General features: G+C 33.3%; 1 protein-coding gene across 1 annotated transcript in view; it reads left to right on the plus strand.

Moving 5' to 3' along the window:
- Positions 1-467: 467 nt before the first annotated feature.
- LOC149410572 (roundabout homolog 2-like) overlaps positions 468-20,754 on the plus strand; it is a 693,950-nt gene continuing 673,663 nt past the window's right edge. Inside the window, exons 1-2 of the mRNA XM_089648290.1 lie at positions 468-710; positions 883-1,097. Of these exons, the coding sequence (XP_089504416.1) occupies positions 1,004-1,097 (94 nt within the window). The 5' untranslated portion in view covers positions 468-710; positions 883-1,003. The remainder of the gene's footprint in view (positions 711-882; positions 1,098-20,754) is intronic.

Here is a 20,754-nt window from a genome sequence, read left to right on the forward strand (position 1 = left end):
TGACAGCCAAGGAATTCACTGACGACGCCTGGGTGGTAACCAAACGCGATGCCAACACAGTCACTGACCGGTCAAAAGTTATTGTATGTGAAATAATACAGATTAAGTCAATCACATTTATTCGCTCTCGTCGGGAATTGAACCTGCGAACTTCGGATCATAGCTATTAGAACGTAAAAGTTGAATAGATGATAACCAACCATCGATATGAGGAAGAAGAAAAAGGTATTAAATAAATAAACATTGAAAAATTATCATGTATTATAAAATAAAATCCATTTTTAAATAAACATTGCAACATCAATAATTTATCGGCATGTCATTCACACACGTTATAATAATAAAAAGGATTGCTGCTTTACGCATTTAAAAAAAACCTCTTCCGTTTCATCTCTCCCGATGCGAAGAACTGTAATCTGAGAGAGACGAAAACATATTGTTCAATTCCATAGAGCAGATGCATCTAGTATTTTTTCGCGGCTAGCTTCACTCCGGTTAAATTTAGTACCGAGTTGGCATTTGCACGGGGTGGTTGTGTCGGTCTGCTTCTGAAATTTGAATTCGCGATGTATTTAAATTTGTTCGAAAATTTCGTTGGCTTTTGAAAAGTTATTTACAATTTGTAATGATACATTTAAAATGAAGTGAACAGAAAAATATCTTGTATTTGTGATGAAAATGTCAGCAAATAGTGACATTAAAAGAAATTTGTGAATTTTGTTTTCTTATTGATAAACAAACCAATGTCAAAATTAACACCAAAGTTCGATTGAAAATATTTTGTGTGGAATAACAAACTTTACAAGTTATATTGTGTTCAAAAACAATACTTTTTGAATGGAAAAAAGTGTGAAAGATTAGTGTATTTTGAAAATTTTGTAGATTTTCGTGATTTTTATTTGTGATGTTTTGAAATATATATAGTAAATGTGTTTAAACATAGTGTTTATTGTTTTGAGTGTGGTGTGATTCGCTTCAAGCAAAAGGCGAAAGCGAATTTACTATGGCGCCTTCAGACCAGAGGAGAATTTTGAATGCAAAATTCCTTACACCTTTGACGCTGTTGGTTTTATCGTCATGTTTCCTGAATGTCCAAGGTGTGTACTCTTAATTTTTTTAATAGATAAGTCTATGGTGGAATAAGACATGACACGATCAAATTAATCAAATATAAAAAGGATCAGGGCCGGCACTGAGCCAAACGGCGCCTGGCGCGTGTAATATTTTGGCGCCCCTAGTCAAAACCAGTAGACGCCTAGGTAGGTGATCACTGTAATCAATAATATTCGGATTATTTGTATTTTTATGATGCACCGTTTTTATCAAAAATAATCTTAAGGGCGATGTGTTAGGACTTTTAGGTATTATCAGCGCCTTGGCAATTCGACGCCCGGAGCAGACTGCTCCAATTGCGCTCGCACAGGGCTGGCCCTGGGTAGGTTCCCACCAAGTTGAGTCAAATTATATCAAGAGTAGAAATATGCATATAACGATGTATGAATGTGGATGAGTTTTCTATTGGATGGATTCTTCTCAATCACGTATATAACGTGTACCCAGTATAATAAATAATGAAAATTAAAAAAAAATCAACTCATAAAGAACAAAGTTTTTTTACCTCATCTATTATCAAACTTCTTGAACTCTAGCAACCGAGCCAAATCCCTTTTGGATAAGACCAAATGTACTGCTGTAAAGTTATCTAATCTTCGTATAATATGTCATTCTATCATATGCGTGATTGCCATATGATAGAATGCATTTTCGTCGACAACGAGTATATCTGCCGAGTTTCAGCTCGATCGGATGTCGTGAAGTGGATTAATTTACACGTCAGATTTGCATTCATTCTCGAAAACAAAAGTGAAATTCAAATACATGTAAATTCAAAGTTCTCTGTCTACCCCTGCGGTGAAATTGCGTATTGGTTAATTCATCACTTAGTTAGTTAGATCTACAAAAATTATCCGTGCATTCGGGGGCGTCGCTAATCCAGTTGCTGTGAATGCGTATTATGAAATGGCTTTAACCGTGCTTAGCGAAAATAATTAAATATACAGGTTTTTCCTAACCCCTCTCTTTTGCACACGGCAGTACCTATAAAGTACCTACCGATATAATATATTTTTTATAGTTTATGATATATACCTACCTATATACGGGATTCTGGGGCGGGGTGTAAATTAAAAATGGGTAGACATTTTGAATAGACTTTTATTTAACAAAACCCCGAAAAGTGACATTTTAATAATATATTTTTAAAATTATTATAAATTACAATTATCTGCTCAAAGTACATATAACGCTCACATTATTATATATAGTAGGTGTAATTTATCGCCCTTCTAAAATGATCACACAGTTAGTTCCAATTTTGAAAATGCATAAACACACAATTGAAATTAGTATTTTCATTATTGAAGCAACAAATATAAATAAAGGTAACGACAAAACAGAACGTGAAAATGAACACAAACACACAATTGAAATTAGTATTTTGATTATTGAAGCAACAAATATGAATAAGTGTAACAACAAAACAGAACGTGAAAATGAACACAAACACACAATTGAAATTAGTATATTGATTATTGAAGCAACAAATATAAATAAAGGTAACGACAAAACAGAACGTGAAAATGAACACAAACACACAATTGAAATTAGTATTTTCATTATTGAAGCAACAAATATAAATAAGGGTAACGACAAAAAAGAACGTGAAAATGAACACAAACACACAATTGAAATTAGTATATTGATTATTGAAGCAACAAATATGAATAAGGGTATCAAAACTAAACCAGGCTAGGTTGGGTTATAGTTATTTTTATCACATTTCTTCGATGATCTGTTTTGTAACTGTTCTATTTTGGTATGGAACCATGAATCAGATATTTATTACTCCGGTAAAACATCACAATTAATTATTGAGAATCGTTAATTCATTTTTTTTATGTACAATATTATACTTTCCAAAAATCTTACAAAACTGAACAATCAGTTTGAATGTAAACAAATCTCTAATTATTCATATTTATTTGTTTGAATATTAAGTCTTAATATTATAATACTTAACTTAATATTACAATAATTAACATTAAAATATATAGATATTGTAATGCGATATTAAAAGTTTTATTTTGAACAATTTTATTACGGTACGTAGGTATGGATTACAGGCCTAGGTTTTTTTATGTTCCGATTGAGGTAGATTGACCTGACTTTTGTTTTGCTTTTAGAAATAATCTCCTTTTTAATGTCTTCAGGTATTGTGTTAAACATTTAAATGAAATGGTCTATCCTTGTTTTGTGTTCAGATTTGACCAGTGGACTTTTAACTGCGTAACATTTATGCAGTAAACTCCGTGAAAAGATAATAAAATAAGAAAAAAACCTGTATTATAATTTTACCGCACTTTCAACAGTGCGCCACTTAAACGCCACGTTAAAAATTAATCCGTGCGAATTATATTGTCCAAGAGCGAGTTTGAAATGATTTCCATTTGTGCGTTATGAATGTCAGCGACTGTGGGACTTTCTGTTCTAACACACCAATGGCACCAGAGCGATAGAGTGCAAACCTTGGGTTTTTACTAGGTGACTGAGAATTTTTAACAGCAAATTTTTACAAAATAGTATTTTGCAAGAACCAACAGATATTTTTCTGTGGTTTATATGTCATACATAATTATCAACCCTTCAGGTTTTTTAAATATTAAAATTTTTTAAATCCACACAGTTAAATTTATCTCAAATTGTAATCGGAACTTTTGGATTAATATAGGTGTACATTTAAATTATTCTGTGGTTAACTTCTATATTTAAATATGTAGCTTCGTGTTTCTTCTTTCCTTTAGATCATATATTTCACCATGATAGTAAGGTAGATATAACTATTTCCATGAGATCATATGAGCTGTTTTAAAAAGCGAACAAATAAACTCTACGGGTGCTATCCGAACAAATTAGCTTGAAGGGTTAAAATAAGTTAATTACTGAAGTTATAACTTTTTTTGACAGCGCCCTTGAGGTGATTTCTCACGAAAACGGCGCTATATAAATTAGCCGAATATTAAATATTATAAGACATATTTTAAACATGATTTAAAAACACACTTTTTTACCTAGAATATTATTTCTTTTAAATACATGGCTACCTTCCTAATAATTTTATAATTTTATTGTTCCATTAGAAATGATTTCCGTGTAAATATAATAGATCGAACATAAATTCTCTCTGTCTTCGGAGCGGACAGCAGAGTTTCGTTTGTTCTCCTGTCTCCATCTTCAGGGCCTTTGTTCCACCCCGGGGATGCCTTATAGGGAACTCCAAATATTCCGACAAAAACAAGCGCACAAAAAGCGCAACTTTTTTCGACTTTCCCAAACAAAAAAGTCAAAAAGAGTTTTTGTAGATCGCGATTTCTAATTCTAATACCTTTCCATATAAATCCCCTAATAAAGAGATAATCTTTAGCAATTCTGGTGAATAACTACCATTCAGAATAGAAATATTAATTGAAATGGCTTTAGACGCGTTTGGTGACCAGATTTGAATAACCAGATATTTTCCCCACCTTCTTTTTTTTCTAAAAAGAAAGACAAACATTCCCGGGTTATGAATAACCTGGCAATATTTGAAAATCTCCTACTACCACCACAGTAAGCGAAGATGGACACAACAGGAATTCTATCTCAGCCATCTTCATCTTACCAGACGTAACTAAGTATGTTTTCTGTATCTGTTTAAGAATAATAAAATTAGATAGAGTTTAGGAACTCATAATTGTACAAGGCGCTTGAGGTGATTTTTCACAAAATATTAATATTCAAAATTTAGGAATACACAGAAATATTTCAACAGAAATTAGCATGTTTAATTAATATACGTGTAAATATCATTTTATTACATTTTTTGGCTTTTGATATTATAGTGTTCCTGTATATTTAGTGAAAATAATCAACCTTCTTGTCTTAAAATTAAAATAGGGCCTGGAATCAACCGGGTAACAACCTCGTCAAATGCCGTTCGGGTAGGACCGACAATTATTTCGTATATTAACTGCTGTGATGTAAATTTCAGAGAAATGCGTATATGGCTGCGAGTGTATGCGTGATTGCCACCAAAATTTGATAAAATGCACTGTAATCCACAACGAGTCTTTATGCCGAATTTCAGCTCGATCGGATGTCAGGAAGTTGGTTTTTTTCCATTTCCAAAATTCCACTTCCTTCAAGAAAACAAAAGTGTGATTCATATAGATGAATTTAAAAAGCTCGGTTTCTAATAAAATTACATAATTTTAATTTTATTATATTTATTGAAAAGTATCGGCGCTTCCACTCGCAGAAAATTTTCCAAGTTTTTAGCCACCATTAAGGAGCTGGTACCCTTTTTGTGCCTTTGTTTTGTGACCAAGGGCACAAAAAAGCGGCCTTAAAAAATGTCGCATGCCCTTATCCGTCACCCGCCCGCGGGACGCCGCATTCATCTGCCGGGCCTGGGCTCGAGGCCCGGTGACGTGCCCACCACTGGACAGATGAACCGATACATACATGATGTGGACTGGCTATATCAGAAGTAAGGTCAAATTTCCCCTAGTACTACTGCCGAAATTTATCGAAAATAATCAAATATCGAGACAAACCGGCATCAATGTTTTGTGAAATTGTTATGAAAATCAAAATTTTCAAAAATATTGAAATTCTTTCTCTAAACGATTCCCGGTTTTAACTCGACCGTTTTGCATTTCGTCTGTCTGTAAATTTGTTTGAACCTTCTGTTTGCATTTCAAGAGGATGGCCGGTAAAGATTCTTTTTTCAAATGTGAAATTGTTGTTTATTAGGTCTTCCTTTCTTACTAGCATTTATTAATAATAATAACATAGTATTTATATAGCGCAGTTTAGTGTCATTTCACTTAATTTTTTTTTTAATATTATGGTACCTACCTACTTGAAGAAAGGTTGAAAAAATAAGGGCGGGTTGTTTCACAGAATCTGAGCAACTCATCAATTTTCAAAGGTGATTTTCAAGTTCTGTGAAGGTTTTATTCAAGTTCTGTTATTATTTTAGTTTTGTGAAGCAACTGGCCAATAATGATATAATAACAGAATTTGAATATAACCTTCTCGTAAAGGGAGATGCATATAGTTGCGTCAACAATATACCTACAAATCTCATGATTTCATAGGAAATTTTGTATTTGATTTAAATAACCGAAATTTAGACACAAACTTTTTTGGACGCGAAGTCAACTATTTACTGAACTACCAGTTGTATACATTTGCCGATGTTAGTTTTTTTTCAAATCGGTGTGTATAAATCACACTTCTAGGGTTTGGCACTTCAGTGCACGTCACTAACTTGATTCGTCTGAATTACAATCGGAGAAAGCATTGTGTTACTAAAGTTTTTCGAATTGTTTTTTTTAAGGGTACACATAAAAAAAACGTTGAGTCAACAGATCTATGACACCCCTTATTTTTGAAAATGATTTAAGAGGAGTTGGTTTAAAGAGGGAGCAAAAGGCGTTTAAAATATGTACAGTCAATTTAGATCTGTTCTATTTCTTGATGACTACATATATTTTCAGCTAGGTATTTCATTTCCTTCATGAGCTATGGAGGAGATATATAACAAAAATAATAACTGCCATAATAATATTGCTTATTAAGTAATAACTTTTTTTTCGATGAAACCGGGCAGTAACTACTAACTAACTACTGGTGGATATTTCTCAATACGCGCACGCATTGTCTACCCTCTGTTGATATTATGATTTACCTGGATAATATTGCTAGGAACTAATGCGCTAGTTCCGAGCTACCCTCACCCCTTCACCTTTCGCTTCCCAACATTAAATTTCATCCCCTGAGTTCCCCGCTGTATGTTATAATGCAGGGCCCGTGCGGGCATGCAGAAATACGTGGGAGATTTAATGACTGATAGCCAAGAAAAACATGGCACGATCAAATGATTCCAATAGCCTTCCGGCTCTTGTCAAGAGTCAGAATAACACAAGAGTTTGTACGAAATTGCGTATGAATGTGAATGAAACAAGAAATGTGTGCCGAGACAAGAGTGTGTTGCGGTATATCGTCTCTGCCTACCCCTGCGGGAAAACTTTGTGATGGTTAGTTAGTTAGTCACATTTTTTTTTTTTTTTAATATGTAAAATTATTTAATTTTATTTATTAATTTTATTTATTAATTCCAACGCCCTGGTGGGCTTTTACATTTAATTGGTAAACTAAATTTCTATAGAATACGATATCGTAATCTGCAGACTCAAATAGGTCACCCATTTAGTAAGGAACATGGAGAAAAAAGATTATTGCTGATTTATTAAAATCCGGTTAAAAACGGAATTGCAGTCATTGCAGACCATTTCCTGTTAAACTTTTTGTACATTTGCCCTAATAATATGTCATGACGAAATGAGAAAATAAAGATTTGTTTCACTTCTTCAGATTTTGTGATAGTATATTTCTTTTTATATAATAAAAATTGGAAGAGATTCTTAATTAAATAGCAATATTTGATATCAGTAAGTTTTCTCCGTATTCTGATTTATAATTTCACCTAATAATAATTTGTACTTAGTTTTTTAACGGCCCTCCAAGCTAGCGACCATATTATTTTAATAGTTTAGTAAAATCTAAGATACGATAACAGATCTAAGCTGTAAATTGCAAGTAATATAATATACAGCTTGAATACCTTTACACAAATTACATTTTCAAATCGATTTAATTTATGTCTATTTATTTATTAAAGTTAAAACAGTTTCTCTTTACCTGGGCTAATATAAACATACATTTTAATATTTTAATTTACACTTTGCTTATTTCTAATACTTATTAAATACATAATTATTCATTAAATAAACTTAATCTGGGTACATTTTTATCTTCTCTGGGAACCTTAACAATTCTGTGTTTTTGATTTGTTCCATTTTTTTAGGACGAATGGTTTCACAGAAGTTGAACAATTCATCAAATTTATATGTTGATTTTCGAGTTCTGTGATGGTTCTATTCAAGTTCTGTCATTATATCATTAGTGGACAGTTGTTTGACGAAACTGAAATAATAATAGAAATTGAATATAACGTTCACAGAACATGAAAATAAAAATTGAAATTTGATGAATCGTTCAAATTCTGTGAAATAACCCGTCCTTAGTCTACTGTTTTCTCTCTGTCTCGTATTTTTGCAATGTAGTTAGTGTAGTTAGTAGTGTTTGTAGAAACTTAGTAGTAAACTGTTAATTATTTCAAAATTTGTATCATTTCTCTGTTCTAGATGATTACTTTTTACTTAAACAGTTACAACTAGTATTACAATTAGTTTATTTTACTATTAAGTCGTTATTATGTAACCATACAATAAAACTACTTACTCATTACTTGTTTAAATACATCAACGTATTTCTGCACCTTTTCACACTGAAAATGAGAGTGAATGTACGTTGTACACCCCATTATTTTTAACGTCAAAATATAGTTTTGAATTCAATGTTTATTCTTACGTATTATTATTATGAATTGGAAATCCCACTGCACTGCCTAGATAAATGTTATCATATTATTAGTCGTCTTTCCTCTTCCCCGTCTTCATTCCCTCTCCCTCTCTTCAGCTTCTCAACAAAACCCATTTGGAGATAGTCCCGCTGACAACGGGCAGTCGGGCATCTTGTGCACGTTTAAATAATAATAAAAACGCGTTGTGCAATAGTTTTGAGAAAATGCAACCCACTGTGACAGTTCGTTTTTTAAATTTTACCCATGAAATATCACATTTCAAATGTATAAAATATTCGAATATGAGACCACAGATAAAAGACTCGTCGCTCTTTTTCCCGCCCACAAAGAACCACGCAAAATGGCGTCATTGTGCTCTTCATTACGGAATTAACGCGTATCGCTTAACGTCTTAACAAATATCCACGATTTAACACTCTGTTTAACACCCAGGCTCAGAGATTACAAAAAAAGATGAGAACACTACATGTTGTCTCCGTTGCTTTCTGAAACGGGACAACGGGCTATTCCAAATTTAAATTCTAAAACAAACCAAGTCATTGTCTATTCATCCGCTCCCTCTGTGTTTTTTTTTACTTTTAAGGCGATTGATGTTGCGCTCGCGGTCCCGCGTAGGTACCGCGTTCTTACATACTCGACTCTTAGGTAGGGGTTATTTTGGGCACGTCATTTACAATTGAGACGGCGACGTGTAAATGTGCTTCTAAAATAATATTATTGTGTCTAGGTAAGTATAACAGATAAATAAGAAATACTTTAGTGCAAGCTTTGTTTACTTTGTCGTCCGTGGGAACTAGATTTTTTCTCAAAACACGTGTGTATTGGTACGCTTTAACATCTTCTAACCCCAGCCCCGTTAAAAATCTTATTAAGTAATATGTTTTCATTATTGTAGAAAGCAATCACTCTGTGGTTTGACATATTTAATAAAATAAAATTCTTTTGTTTTAAAACCACGAGTTTTTAATCATTTTTAGAACCGACCGGTTTCGCGTTACTCAAGCATCTTCAGGGTACAAATTATTACTGTAATAATAATTTAAGTAGTAATTTGTACCCTGAAGATGCTCGAGTAAAGCGAAACCGGTCGGTTCTAAAAAATATTAAAAACTCGGTTTTAAAACAAAAAGTATTTTATTTTATCAATATCTTTTCCTTAACTCATGACGTCACTATATAAAAAAAATGTCCGGTCTACGTTATTTGAAATTTAATTTTTATTAAATTCCACACTGATTTTTTTTTTAAATATATCAATACTGAGCATTCCATCGACTTTGACGTTTTGCATTTCTGTCATCTTAACATCTCGGTATAGCGGCTAATCTTTTTATTATAGCAGAAGTATTTTTTGGACAAAGAAATTATATAATATCTTTAGTTATTTTTACCGTAATATACGAGTATGTAAGAGACGTTGTATGAATGTGAATGAGGCAATGAGTGTATGCCAAAACCAAATTGTTTGGCGGTCCATTCTCTCTGCCTACCCCTGCGAGAAAGAGGCATGATGATTAGTTAGGTAGTTACCGTCTCTGACCCTACGGTAGTTAGTAAATCCTTATTCAAACAAAAAAAAACATATTTTATTCATTGATATTTTAAACGTATAGATAACATTTTTTGATTCTTTATTTTTTAACATTTTAAATTAGAAAATACCTAACGTCGTACTTTATATCGTACCGACGAGAGACCGCTATTCAAAATAGCTTTGGATGTGCTGAGTGATCACATCTGAATTGCCAGGTACTTCCCAACCTTCCGCTCCTTCCCATCCTACACCTCCTGTGGCCTCACAAAATTCCTATCAATGTACCTACCTACCTACAAAGTTCCGCTGACTCCGGGTAGCTGGTATTCTATACTGTACCCACTGACGTCAGAATAAAGTGGTAACACATACAAAATTATAATGCAGATTGCAGGTGTCAATTTTTAGGTACGATATCCCAAAAACATATTTCTGTTAAATCACACATTATCATTGGTTCTCCTCAACTTTTTTCTTAATAAATCTCTTTCCCATTCCATCATTCATCACTTCTTTTACATCTCCTAACGTTTTACGTTTTTATATTCACGGCAACTTTTCGTAATGTTAATTTTTGATTTATTTCATTTATATTGGATTTTTAAACATGTGTTCACTTACGTGAGAACAATCCAGTTATAAAAACTCAGTTAATATACAAATCAATACATAAAATTCCAAAAACCTGCTCAGTCAAAGGATACATAAAAATACATAATTATAAAATGATACAGAGAGGCAAGTGACACAAAAGAGATACAAGTGATACAAAATATAATTAGTTTAACATATTTTTGAGTAAAAGCAGAACATTTTTTTCTAAATCCATATAAATCTTCGAAGAAAATGTCTACTTCAGCACACTCATTATATAGTTATAGTTGGTTTGGCGATAAAAAGGCGATATTATTTTTAAATGTATTCAGGACAATAGGAATTGGGAATATTTATTTCAATATTACTAAGACACAGTGTAGTATGGCCTATGTACCTATGTAGTTTGGAATGTATCATAATGTAATATAAAATGTAAGATGACAGTGAATTATTTTATGTAACATACATTTGATTAATGAATTACCTTTATCAATCAGTTATTACCTTTGTCCACTATACAATATGTGAAATACATAGCGAAAGGATGAAGAAATATTTAAAAATTGATCTATTTAGTATAAGTATATATTAAGAAAATTGAGATTCAAACTAAACCAGGAACGCAGCTATTTTACACTAATGTAGAATTTTCGGTGGTTTTCGTTAAATTCCTTATAACCAATTACCACCTTAATTCAGCCGGGTTCAGACGTTTCAATTTTAGTTGATCAACTTTTATTGAACGACAGGATACTAACAAAAAACTTGAGCAACTTTGTTAAATGAAGGTTCACACTTGTCGATATGCTTTCGAGTGTCGTCTTTAATTTTTGGATTATTATGTCACGTCACGCTTCTTCCTTCTTTAGCCATCATTTCGGACAGCGTTACATTGTCCATCTTCGGGGCAGATGTGATGGACGTAACGCTGATGGATTGTACGATTATACTTTTGGCCGTGAAAATATCAAATCATATCCATAACCAACGGTCTCCAGGATGAAGGGGCAAGACTCTCGACTAGCAATCCGGAGGTCGCGTATCCAAATCCCGGCGTGCGCAAGTAAATTTTATTAAATTAATTTGTGTTATATATAATGCACATATGCGGCACGTTCCACAGTGTAAGATACTCTCAGTATAGCCCTGGTGTAAGAATACCATTCAGAATTGAAACGTTGCTTGAAATGGCGTTAGTCGTGTTTGGTGACTAGACCTGAATAGGCAGGTACTTCCCCTTCTCTCTCCCTTCCCCATTACCTTGAGCCCCACAGCATACCCAAATGGGGATGCCATAATCTCAATGGCTCCAAGCGGTTGGGACTCTTGTGCGGTATTCACATTAAAAAAAAACATGTTGTTGCTAAATTTACCCATCTCTTTTTCCTCCCCACTCCTTTCAGTCTCACATCATACTCAAATCTGAGATGCGGTAGTTTCACTGGCTCCGGGTTGTTGGGACTCTTGTACGATAATCACAAAAAACTAAGTAAAAAAAAACCTACAAAAACATCACACCCCTCCATTCCAACACCCTTTTAATGATGATTTCTCGCCTCGCATCCTTTGATTCGGGAACATAAAACCGACACGAAACGGAGCGCAGGCAAGACGATGCAAGAATTTTTAATAATAATCACCATTTCGCAATTGCTTTATACTTTAAATTTAAACCAATTCATTGTATACGATATTAACCCACATCAAGAGCGATCACCTTTTTAATATAAAAGCATATACATATATAATATATTGTAGTTAATTGCCGTTTCTAATAAAATACCAGGGTATGCGTATTAAAACCCTCATCCCTGCAGAGGGGTTGCTAATGGTGCCGAAACGTTACTCCTGACAGATTAATAGCACGAAATTACAACGCCCCAAGCCGCTCGGGATCCGTAATTGAAGAGAAAAATAAAACACAGAAAAAAGTGGATTTTTCATATAAATACGCGGTCGAAGATGTTTATAATACCTTCGCCCAAGTAACCCACACTTACGATGTGTTTTTTGGCTAAGCGTTTTATACCCTTCAAACGTAATAAATATGAATTATTTTTTAAATTTGTGATAACGGTAGGAGTCTGTTATAGTTAAGTATTGACCCTTCAGGCGAATTTTGTTCGCTTTTGGGAACAACTCGTATGATCTCACATAAATCGTTGTATCTCCCTTACTGTTGTGGTCAGAAATATGATCTAAACAGTATTAAAAAGAAAAAAAACACCACGCTTTATATTCAAATCTAGAAGCTCACCACAGTAGAATTAAAATGTGCACCCCTATAGATCCAAAGGTTCCGACCTCAATTGGAAAAAAACTTTTGGGACTTCGTGAGTTTTTGATTAATTATTTTTATATGAAAGGTCAAAAAATGAAGTGACGTTAACATTTAAAAACGTAAAAATTTTGCTTGAAAATTTTAACAACTGAAAAAATATATGTTTTGCACTAAAACAGTTTTCTGATACGTTCAGATATATTCTATTTATTTGGATTTTATTGCAAAGTGGAATTACTCCGACCTTCTGACAGAATAAGCCTGAGGCCTAAGGAGTTTAAGGCTCCACAGTAAGCGTTCAAAAAGAATAATAATGTGGTTTAAACGTAAGATATTTATATAAATACGAATATTAGATGTAAAAAATTCGATTATAATTAATTATCAGGCGAAAATATTTAATGAAGCATGAAATATTTAATACAGTGCAAAAACATCTGGACAAAAATGTAAATTTAAATTGTGATTATAGAAACAGTGAAATTTTTGAATCTGTAACTTGTTAAATAGCAAAACCAGATGTGTTTTTTGAATCTGTAACTTGTTAAATAGCAAAACTAGAAGTGTTTTTTGAATCTGTAACTTGTTAAATAGCAAAACCAGATGTGTTTTTTGAATCTGTAACTTGTTAAATAGCAAAACCAGATGTGTTTTTTGAATCTGTAACTTGTTAAATAGCAAAACCAGATGTGTTTTTTGAATCTGTAACTTGTTAAATAGCAAAACCAGATGTGTTTTTTGAATCTGTAACTTGTTAAATAGCAAAACCAGATGTATTTTTTGTAATTTGCGAGCATATTATGCGGTTTTTTCTATCGAAGTAATTTCATATAATTACTGTATCAACTCCGCAAATGTATACGTAGAGATTATTTTTCAGCGAACGTAACACAGCATAGTACCCCAAAAATAAATCACTACAATACTTTTGGCCGTGACAATCTCAAATCATATCTAAATAAGCAGAAGTTCCCGTAAATAAATACAGTACTATCTTTTTAATCGCTAAACACCTCGTTATTGACACACACTTCTTGCCTCATTCACATTCATACATCGTCTCATACATACTCTTCTATTATTCTGACTTTTGACATGGTCCGACTCGAGTATCTGATTCACTTGATCGTGCCATGTCTTCCTCGGGCGTCCCCGACATCTGCTACCATTCATATTTGCGTCATATATTCTCCGAAAACGCTCGCGCTTTTTCTCCGATAAAATAAACATGTTTGCAAGTGACGAAACGAGAAGCTAATATAATATTAAGAAATGTCATTTCCTTATAAGCGTACAAAATACATTTAGTATAATAGGAGCATTTTTTAAGGTTAAAAATACCGTAAAATTGACGCAAACGCTGTGATCTACTAGGAAATCCACCGAGGATTTAATTGCGCACTAGGGATTAAACATTTTTAAGGTTATTTTTAATTAACTGAATTCTTTGAAACTATTAAGACGGAGCAAACATTAATACGCTATTTTATTATATAATAATTATAAGGCGCAAGGATTTCTAGGAAGTTTGAAAGCAATGTGTTGAACGCGCTTCAAGTTGTTAATATATTCCATCAAATCAAGTCGTAAATCAATCTTGAATCTATCCTGAATCAAATCAATCCCTCAAGACATACAATTATTATGATTCAGAGGCGTTGCTGGTGAAAACACTGGGGGGAATAGGGTATCAGTGTTTAGAAGTAGTACCTAACTAACCTAACCTAACCTAACTAACTATATAAAAAAGTGGTAGGCAGAGGGTGGATCGCCACACAACACGGTATTGGCACACATTTCGAGCTGTATTCCTCATTCATTCATCGTCTCATGTATTCCTCTTTCTGTTTGAATCTTTATTTTTGGAATAACTTAATAAGTAAAACCCCAAATTGTAATATTTAATAATTGACGACAATGTTAGCAATTCAGATGCATAGATACATTTATGACTGAAGGAGATAGTGCCCCATTAGCTCAGTTGGTAGAGCGTCGCCCCGGTAAGACGAGGGTCCTGGGTTCAAGTTCTAGATGCGACCGTATCTTTTTATGATTTTTCTGTTTCAAATTTTCGTTTAAGAATCTCTAATATTGTTTTCAATAAACAGGAAACCCGTTAATTAATTCGTAATTCCTTCAATCCCGTTTTTAACCGGATTACCGATAATTTGAAAAGATTCTTAATAAATTAGCAATTTTGGTTTCTATCATTGTACGCAATAGGGAATGTTGTAGGAAGGAGGAAATACGAGGCTTGCAAATAATTTCATAGACGAGCAGTTGAACATGAGATCGAGCCGTAGAAGCGACCCGTTCTTGCACAAATTAATGTCGGACACGCGTTTAGCGTGTTCTGCTTGTGCACCAGTGAGAATGGGATGACTCTTAACATGACCCAACTGAAGTACATATTTGATTCACCTGATCATGCTACATCTTTTTCTGTCGTCCACGACTTCGTCTAACGTTCACTTATTACACTTCTTTCTTCGTTCGTCCGATCTTCATACCCAAACCATTAATCTATCACATAAATCCTTTAACAGCTAGTTTCTCATAGTTCATATTCTATTCTGATAATACGGTCGGAAAAAATCCAGATAACAGGAGATTAAAACAAAAATAAAATTAAAAAGAAAAAGGTCAGTCATTATAATGGCTAAAAAGGCGTAAAAGGTTTTTCGTGTTTGTAAAACGACTCATTTAATTTATTTGATTTTTTTATTGTTTTTCATCGTCAAGCTCTCTAAGCCCGACTCCAAATCTAAAGGCGGGATCGGGGCGAATTAAAAAAACCTCACCAATAACAATAATACACAAAGCGAGCGAACTGTAACACACAAAAGGATTAGACCCAAACTACATGGCAACTAACCTTTTTCAAAAATGTCCCAACTGTTTACAACTATCTGTAGATAGCGGATCTCTAATTGAGGACATCGGTGCAGGAACGACTTAAGCTGAGGATATACTGGGCCCACGTACGCAATGTACGCAACGTGTTAAGACATTTTGTATGCAAATAGATGCATGCGAAATACACTAGTCACACGCAACGCAATCCTACGCTGTCCATATCCGCTTGGGAGGTTTGAAAGAAAGATGGCGGTGGTCGAAGGCCTTAATAATAGTAATATTTGGATGATTTTTATGGCGCCGTTTTGGTGCAAAATCACCTCAAAGGTGCTGTTTTGATGTTTAATCTTTGTTTTAGCGTTTGGCGATTACTGACATTTATTGCTCGTTTTGTTGTTAAAATGGGAGATAAACAACTAATAAAGATTTAGTAGGATGTTCCGAAGTGATTTGTAATGAAAATAGCTGAATACCCAGGTACTCCCCACCATCCTTTCACCATAATCCTCACCACCCATCTCCTTCCCCTCTCCACTACCTTCAGCGTCATATCATATCCCAATTGCGGATGCCATAGTCCATATAGATAATTAAAAAATGGCGATACTACGATTCAAATTCGCGCTGCGCCCCTAGGACAAGTGTCCACGTCGGTCTGGGAACGTAATAATGCATACGTTGCGTGCGTGGGCCCAGTTTGTCGTTACCTTTAACCTCATTTACATCGTTTATTCGGCCAATGCATATTTAGTATACTCCATGTCTTAGCTATTACCATACAAATACATATTTTTATGTCCGTACATGCAAGAATATCAACACGTCTCTCAAGTTTCATCTATAAACAATCCTTTCTGCCATTATCGCTATTATTACCTCAATTTCATCTGTCAGATTTCCATTCGTTAAAATTTTGCATTTCAGTAACAGCTCATAAGATTTTACCCATTATTAATTTGATGCAGTTGTATAGTGAAAAGAAGATGTATAGTGAATACACTTTTATAACGCCTAGGTTTTGGTATAGAAACTCTTATACCTTCTCATAAACTCATACTTTCATAGAAAACAAAATATTTAGTAAAAAATCCAAGCACGTGCTAGTCCATAGATGGCGCTAATTCTATTATTTAGGAAATAATACTTTTTGCATGTTGTACTTCAAAATATTACCATGGATTGTTTTTTGCGCCCGGACAAATATATGCTACATGAATATGTATAAATAGTTTTGTCCGTACACACACTCAATTCTTTCAAAAAAGACATACATGTACAATATTGTATTGATGATTCAAATCAATACTGTATTTGTATGCCTTTCTTGAAAGTGTTGACATTTAATGCGGATAAAACAATTTATTCATTATAATATTGCGTATGTACGGGCGCAAATAAATACTTCATCTTAAAATTTTAAAGCATAATTTGCAAAAGGTGTTTTTTCCTAAAATAATGAAATTACTACTGAATCAGCGGTTTATGAATAATTTTAAATTTACCCTTAAAAGCGATTATCTAAAAACTCGCTTTTATGACTTAGGTTGTTCTTCCAATTGTGTCCTCAATTTGGGTATGGTGTGAGGTTCAATGGTTTGGGAGAGGTAGATTCAGGTTCGGTAAATACCTATCTATTCAGATCTGATCACCAAAGACAACGACGTATGTCAGCGGAATAGTAACTTAGTCATGAAAAATGACATAGAAACACACTTGGAGTGTGAAGTGACGTTAAAATGTATATTTATTTAATTATTCCCAGTATATTTTCATCAGAATTGCTTTCCATGTTGTGATTCATGGACAAATCTGCACACGGTCTGTAATGGTCCGTAAATCTGAGCTTTGGGACAACGATACCTTTGTTTTCGAGATTTTTTACTGCTTTTTGATTTTGCTTTTATTTCACATGTCAACACTGTAAGAAAGATGGCGAGACACATTTCTCAGAACGCTTGACGCGCAAAAGGTTCATTTGGCTTTCAAATACATTCGCATATTAACACGTTTAAATTACATATTTAAATCTGAAGAATCACATCGCGCCGGGATGCTGGAGGCTGGATGCTGCGTGGTGCAGACTGCAGGTTTGATATGGATAATGGCCGAGTGGGAGTGTGTTCGGCATCTGTGTTGGAGTTGCGGGTTCAATGCACAATCTCTTGTAGTCATAATATCTTATGTACTGTGGTAAATTTCATGTTTTTCTAGATTTAACTTAAACATTGAAAATGCTAACGTGCTTTGTATTTGGGACTTAAGATAGTTAGTATTAAATTCAAAATTTCAAAATTCAAAATTGGCTTCGGATGAACTCTCTTACGCTCAATATAATTAAAACTAATTATCTAGCCTTTTCAATAAACTCAAGAGGTCAACCGGGTAAAGAATACACTCTAAAATTGCACGAGTGTCAAAACAATAAGTCACATTGCTCTTGCCCTATTATAACAAAGGCAAAAAGTATTAAGTATCTAGGAGTGGAAATAGACGAAAACCTTAGATGGGACATACACATAAATGAACTCACTAAAAAGCTTACGAGACTTGTATATTTCTTCAAAAACCTAAGAAACATACTACCTAGGAAAGACATCAAAAAAGTATTTTATGCTTTAGTTCATTCCCGTCTTGAGTACGGAATTCTAGTATGGGGATCTGCTACAGCTAATAATATGAACCACTTAGATATTGCTCAAAAGAGCATTATAAAAACCATACTAAAATTACCCATCAAAACCCCCTCAAAAGATATTTTCAAGTGTTTTGATATTCTAAATTTAAAACAAATATATGCCAAGAATATTTTAATACATCATTTTAAAAACAGAAAATCTCCTAATGAAACTCGGATACATGATACAAGAGCCTCAAAAAGGGATATACGAGATGTTCCAAAATTCAAGACAAGTTTTGGCCAAAGAAACCACATATATCTGGCAACCAAACTTTACAACATCCTTCCTCCAAGTTTGAAAAAGATAGAAAAGATAAATAAACTTAAGGAAAAAATCACAACATGGGTGAAAGAAATTGATGCAGACATACTAGAAAATATACTAACAACATCATAGAAACTAAATAACAGAAAATCAAAAAAATCTACCAGTCCGCCTCAGCACAGGACTACCTAGTGAGGAGGACTAAGAAGAAACTATATGAATGAAATATTATAGATTTTTATATAATGTAAATCTCATCACACCTTATTAAATAGACACTAATAAAAAAATTAAAAAAAGTATTATATAGCTATTTTTCGTTAACCGTAGAACACATAAATGGATTCATATTCCTTTCTTACAAATTTCAATTTAATTTAATTTACTTATTCCTTATTATGTTGTCTCAGTAGAGGTAAAGTCACAAGGAGGAAATCCATAATTGGTTTTATTTTGGCTATATAATACTTATGTACAAACTGATTAAATGTAAACTGTCGATTTCCCGAAAATTAATAAATAAATAAAACATAATTACCTACACAAGAATTAGATCTAGAATGGGTTGTTTCACAGAATTTGAACAATTCAACAAATTTCAAGATGATTTTTAAGTTCTGTGAAGATTCTATTCAATTTCTGTTATTATATCATTATTGGCCAGTTATTTCACAAAACTGAAATAATAACAGATCTTGAATAGAACCTTCACAGAACTTGAAAATCAGCTTTGAAATTTAATGAATTGTTCAAATTCTGTGAAACAACCTCTCATTAAAGTATATATTTTTCTGATTCTGATCAGAAAAATAATCTATAAAAAAATCTTGTAATACAAAAAGGTGTAATATTTTTATTCATAATTATTGATTTTAAAAACGGCACATTCTGAAACGGTTCAAACTGGTTATAACGTCAATATGATATAGGAACCGTCACTTGCTAATAAGAAAATGGTAAGTAAAATCGAAAATGGCACATTTTAAATTGTTTTAGCAAATGTATTCCTCAAATAACACAAAAATAAAATAAAATTTCCTTCTTCGTAATTTTTTTCCTTCTTTGGTATTGAGCCGGGAGAGCAGTTGGGACTCTGGTTCAGTATTCATATAAATATTTTATTTACATTTTTCAATTTGTGTATATTATCAATCTGATTTGAAATCAGTGATTATCAATAATCTATCATAACACCTATCTACATTCTACAAAACTTTTTTTGTTAACCATCCATACAATTATTTATATTTATTATCTGCCTGCCCCGTCGGAGATTTTCGGCTGAGGTATGCCCAGTACTCGACCCTTCAATAGAGCGGGCTCACTCGCAATCAAAGTTGATTTATCGGTCCTAATTCTTTAATAGACCACCTATGGCTAGCTGTCGAATCCTTTGATACTTTAATAGCTGCGCTTTAAATTAATAAATACAATTATTTTTACTAGTAATTTAATACCGAGTCATTAAACATTGATAAATTTAAGTGAGCTAAGCAATAAAGCTTTTTTCAATGACCTGTTATGTAACCGGGACAAGCAGAATACGACGGTAAAAAGAAAATATTACGTTAGTAAAACAGAATCTATTGAAAATATACAGTACAATACTTACCTGGTAGGTCACTTGAGATTAACACTTAATTAACATTATCTAATTGTTTATTGGCGAAATTTAGATACAGGATTTAGGACTTAATTGAAAAATTGAATATAACTGGACTTTCTCTTAGGATTGGTATATTTAATTTAAGGGTACGACAGCTTAAAAAGGTAAGTTTTTAGTTTAGACCTGAATTCTGTTGGACTTGTTATGGATCTTAGTTCCGGAGGGAGTTTATTCCAAGCCTTCGGCCCAGATACTCCGAAAGCGCGATCACCAAACTTAGTATTTGGCTTGCGCATAGGTTCTATCAGTCTGCCTACAGCTGCTGATGTTGCTGATCTAAGCGTTGACTGCCACAGACCAGTGTTTTCCGGGAAGCATAGTTCAGAGATG

The sequence above is a fragment of the Hesperophylax consimilis genome, chromosome 27 (assembly GCF_061612785.1).
Source record: "Hesperophylax consimilis isolate HC1 chromosome 27, BYU_Hcon_1.0, whole genome shotgun sequence".
Taxonomy (NCBI): domain Eukaryota; kingdom Metazoa; phylum Arthropoda; class Insecta; order Trichoptera; family Limnephilidae; genus Hesperophylax; species Hesperophylax consimilis.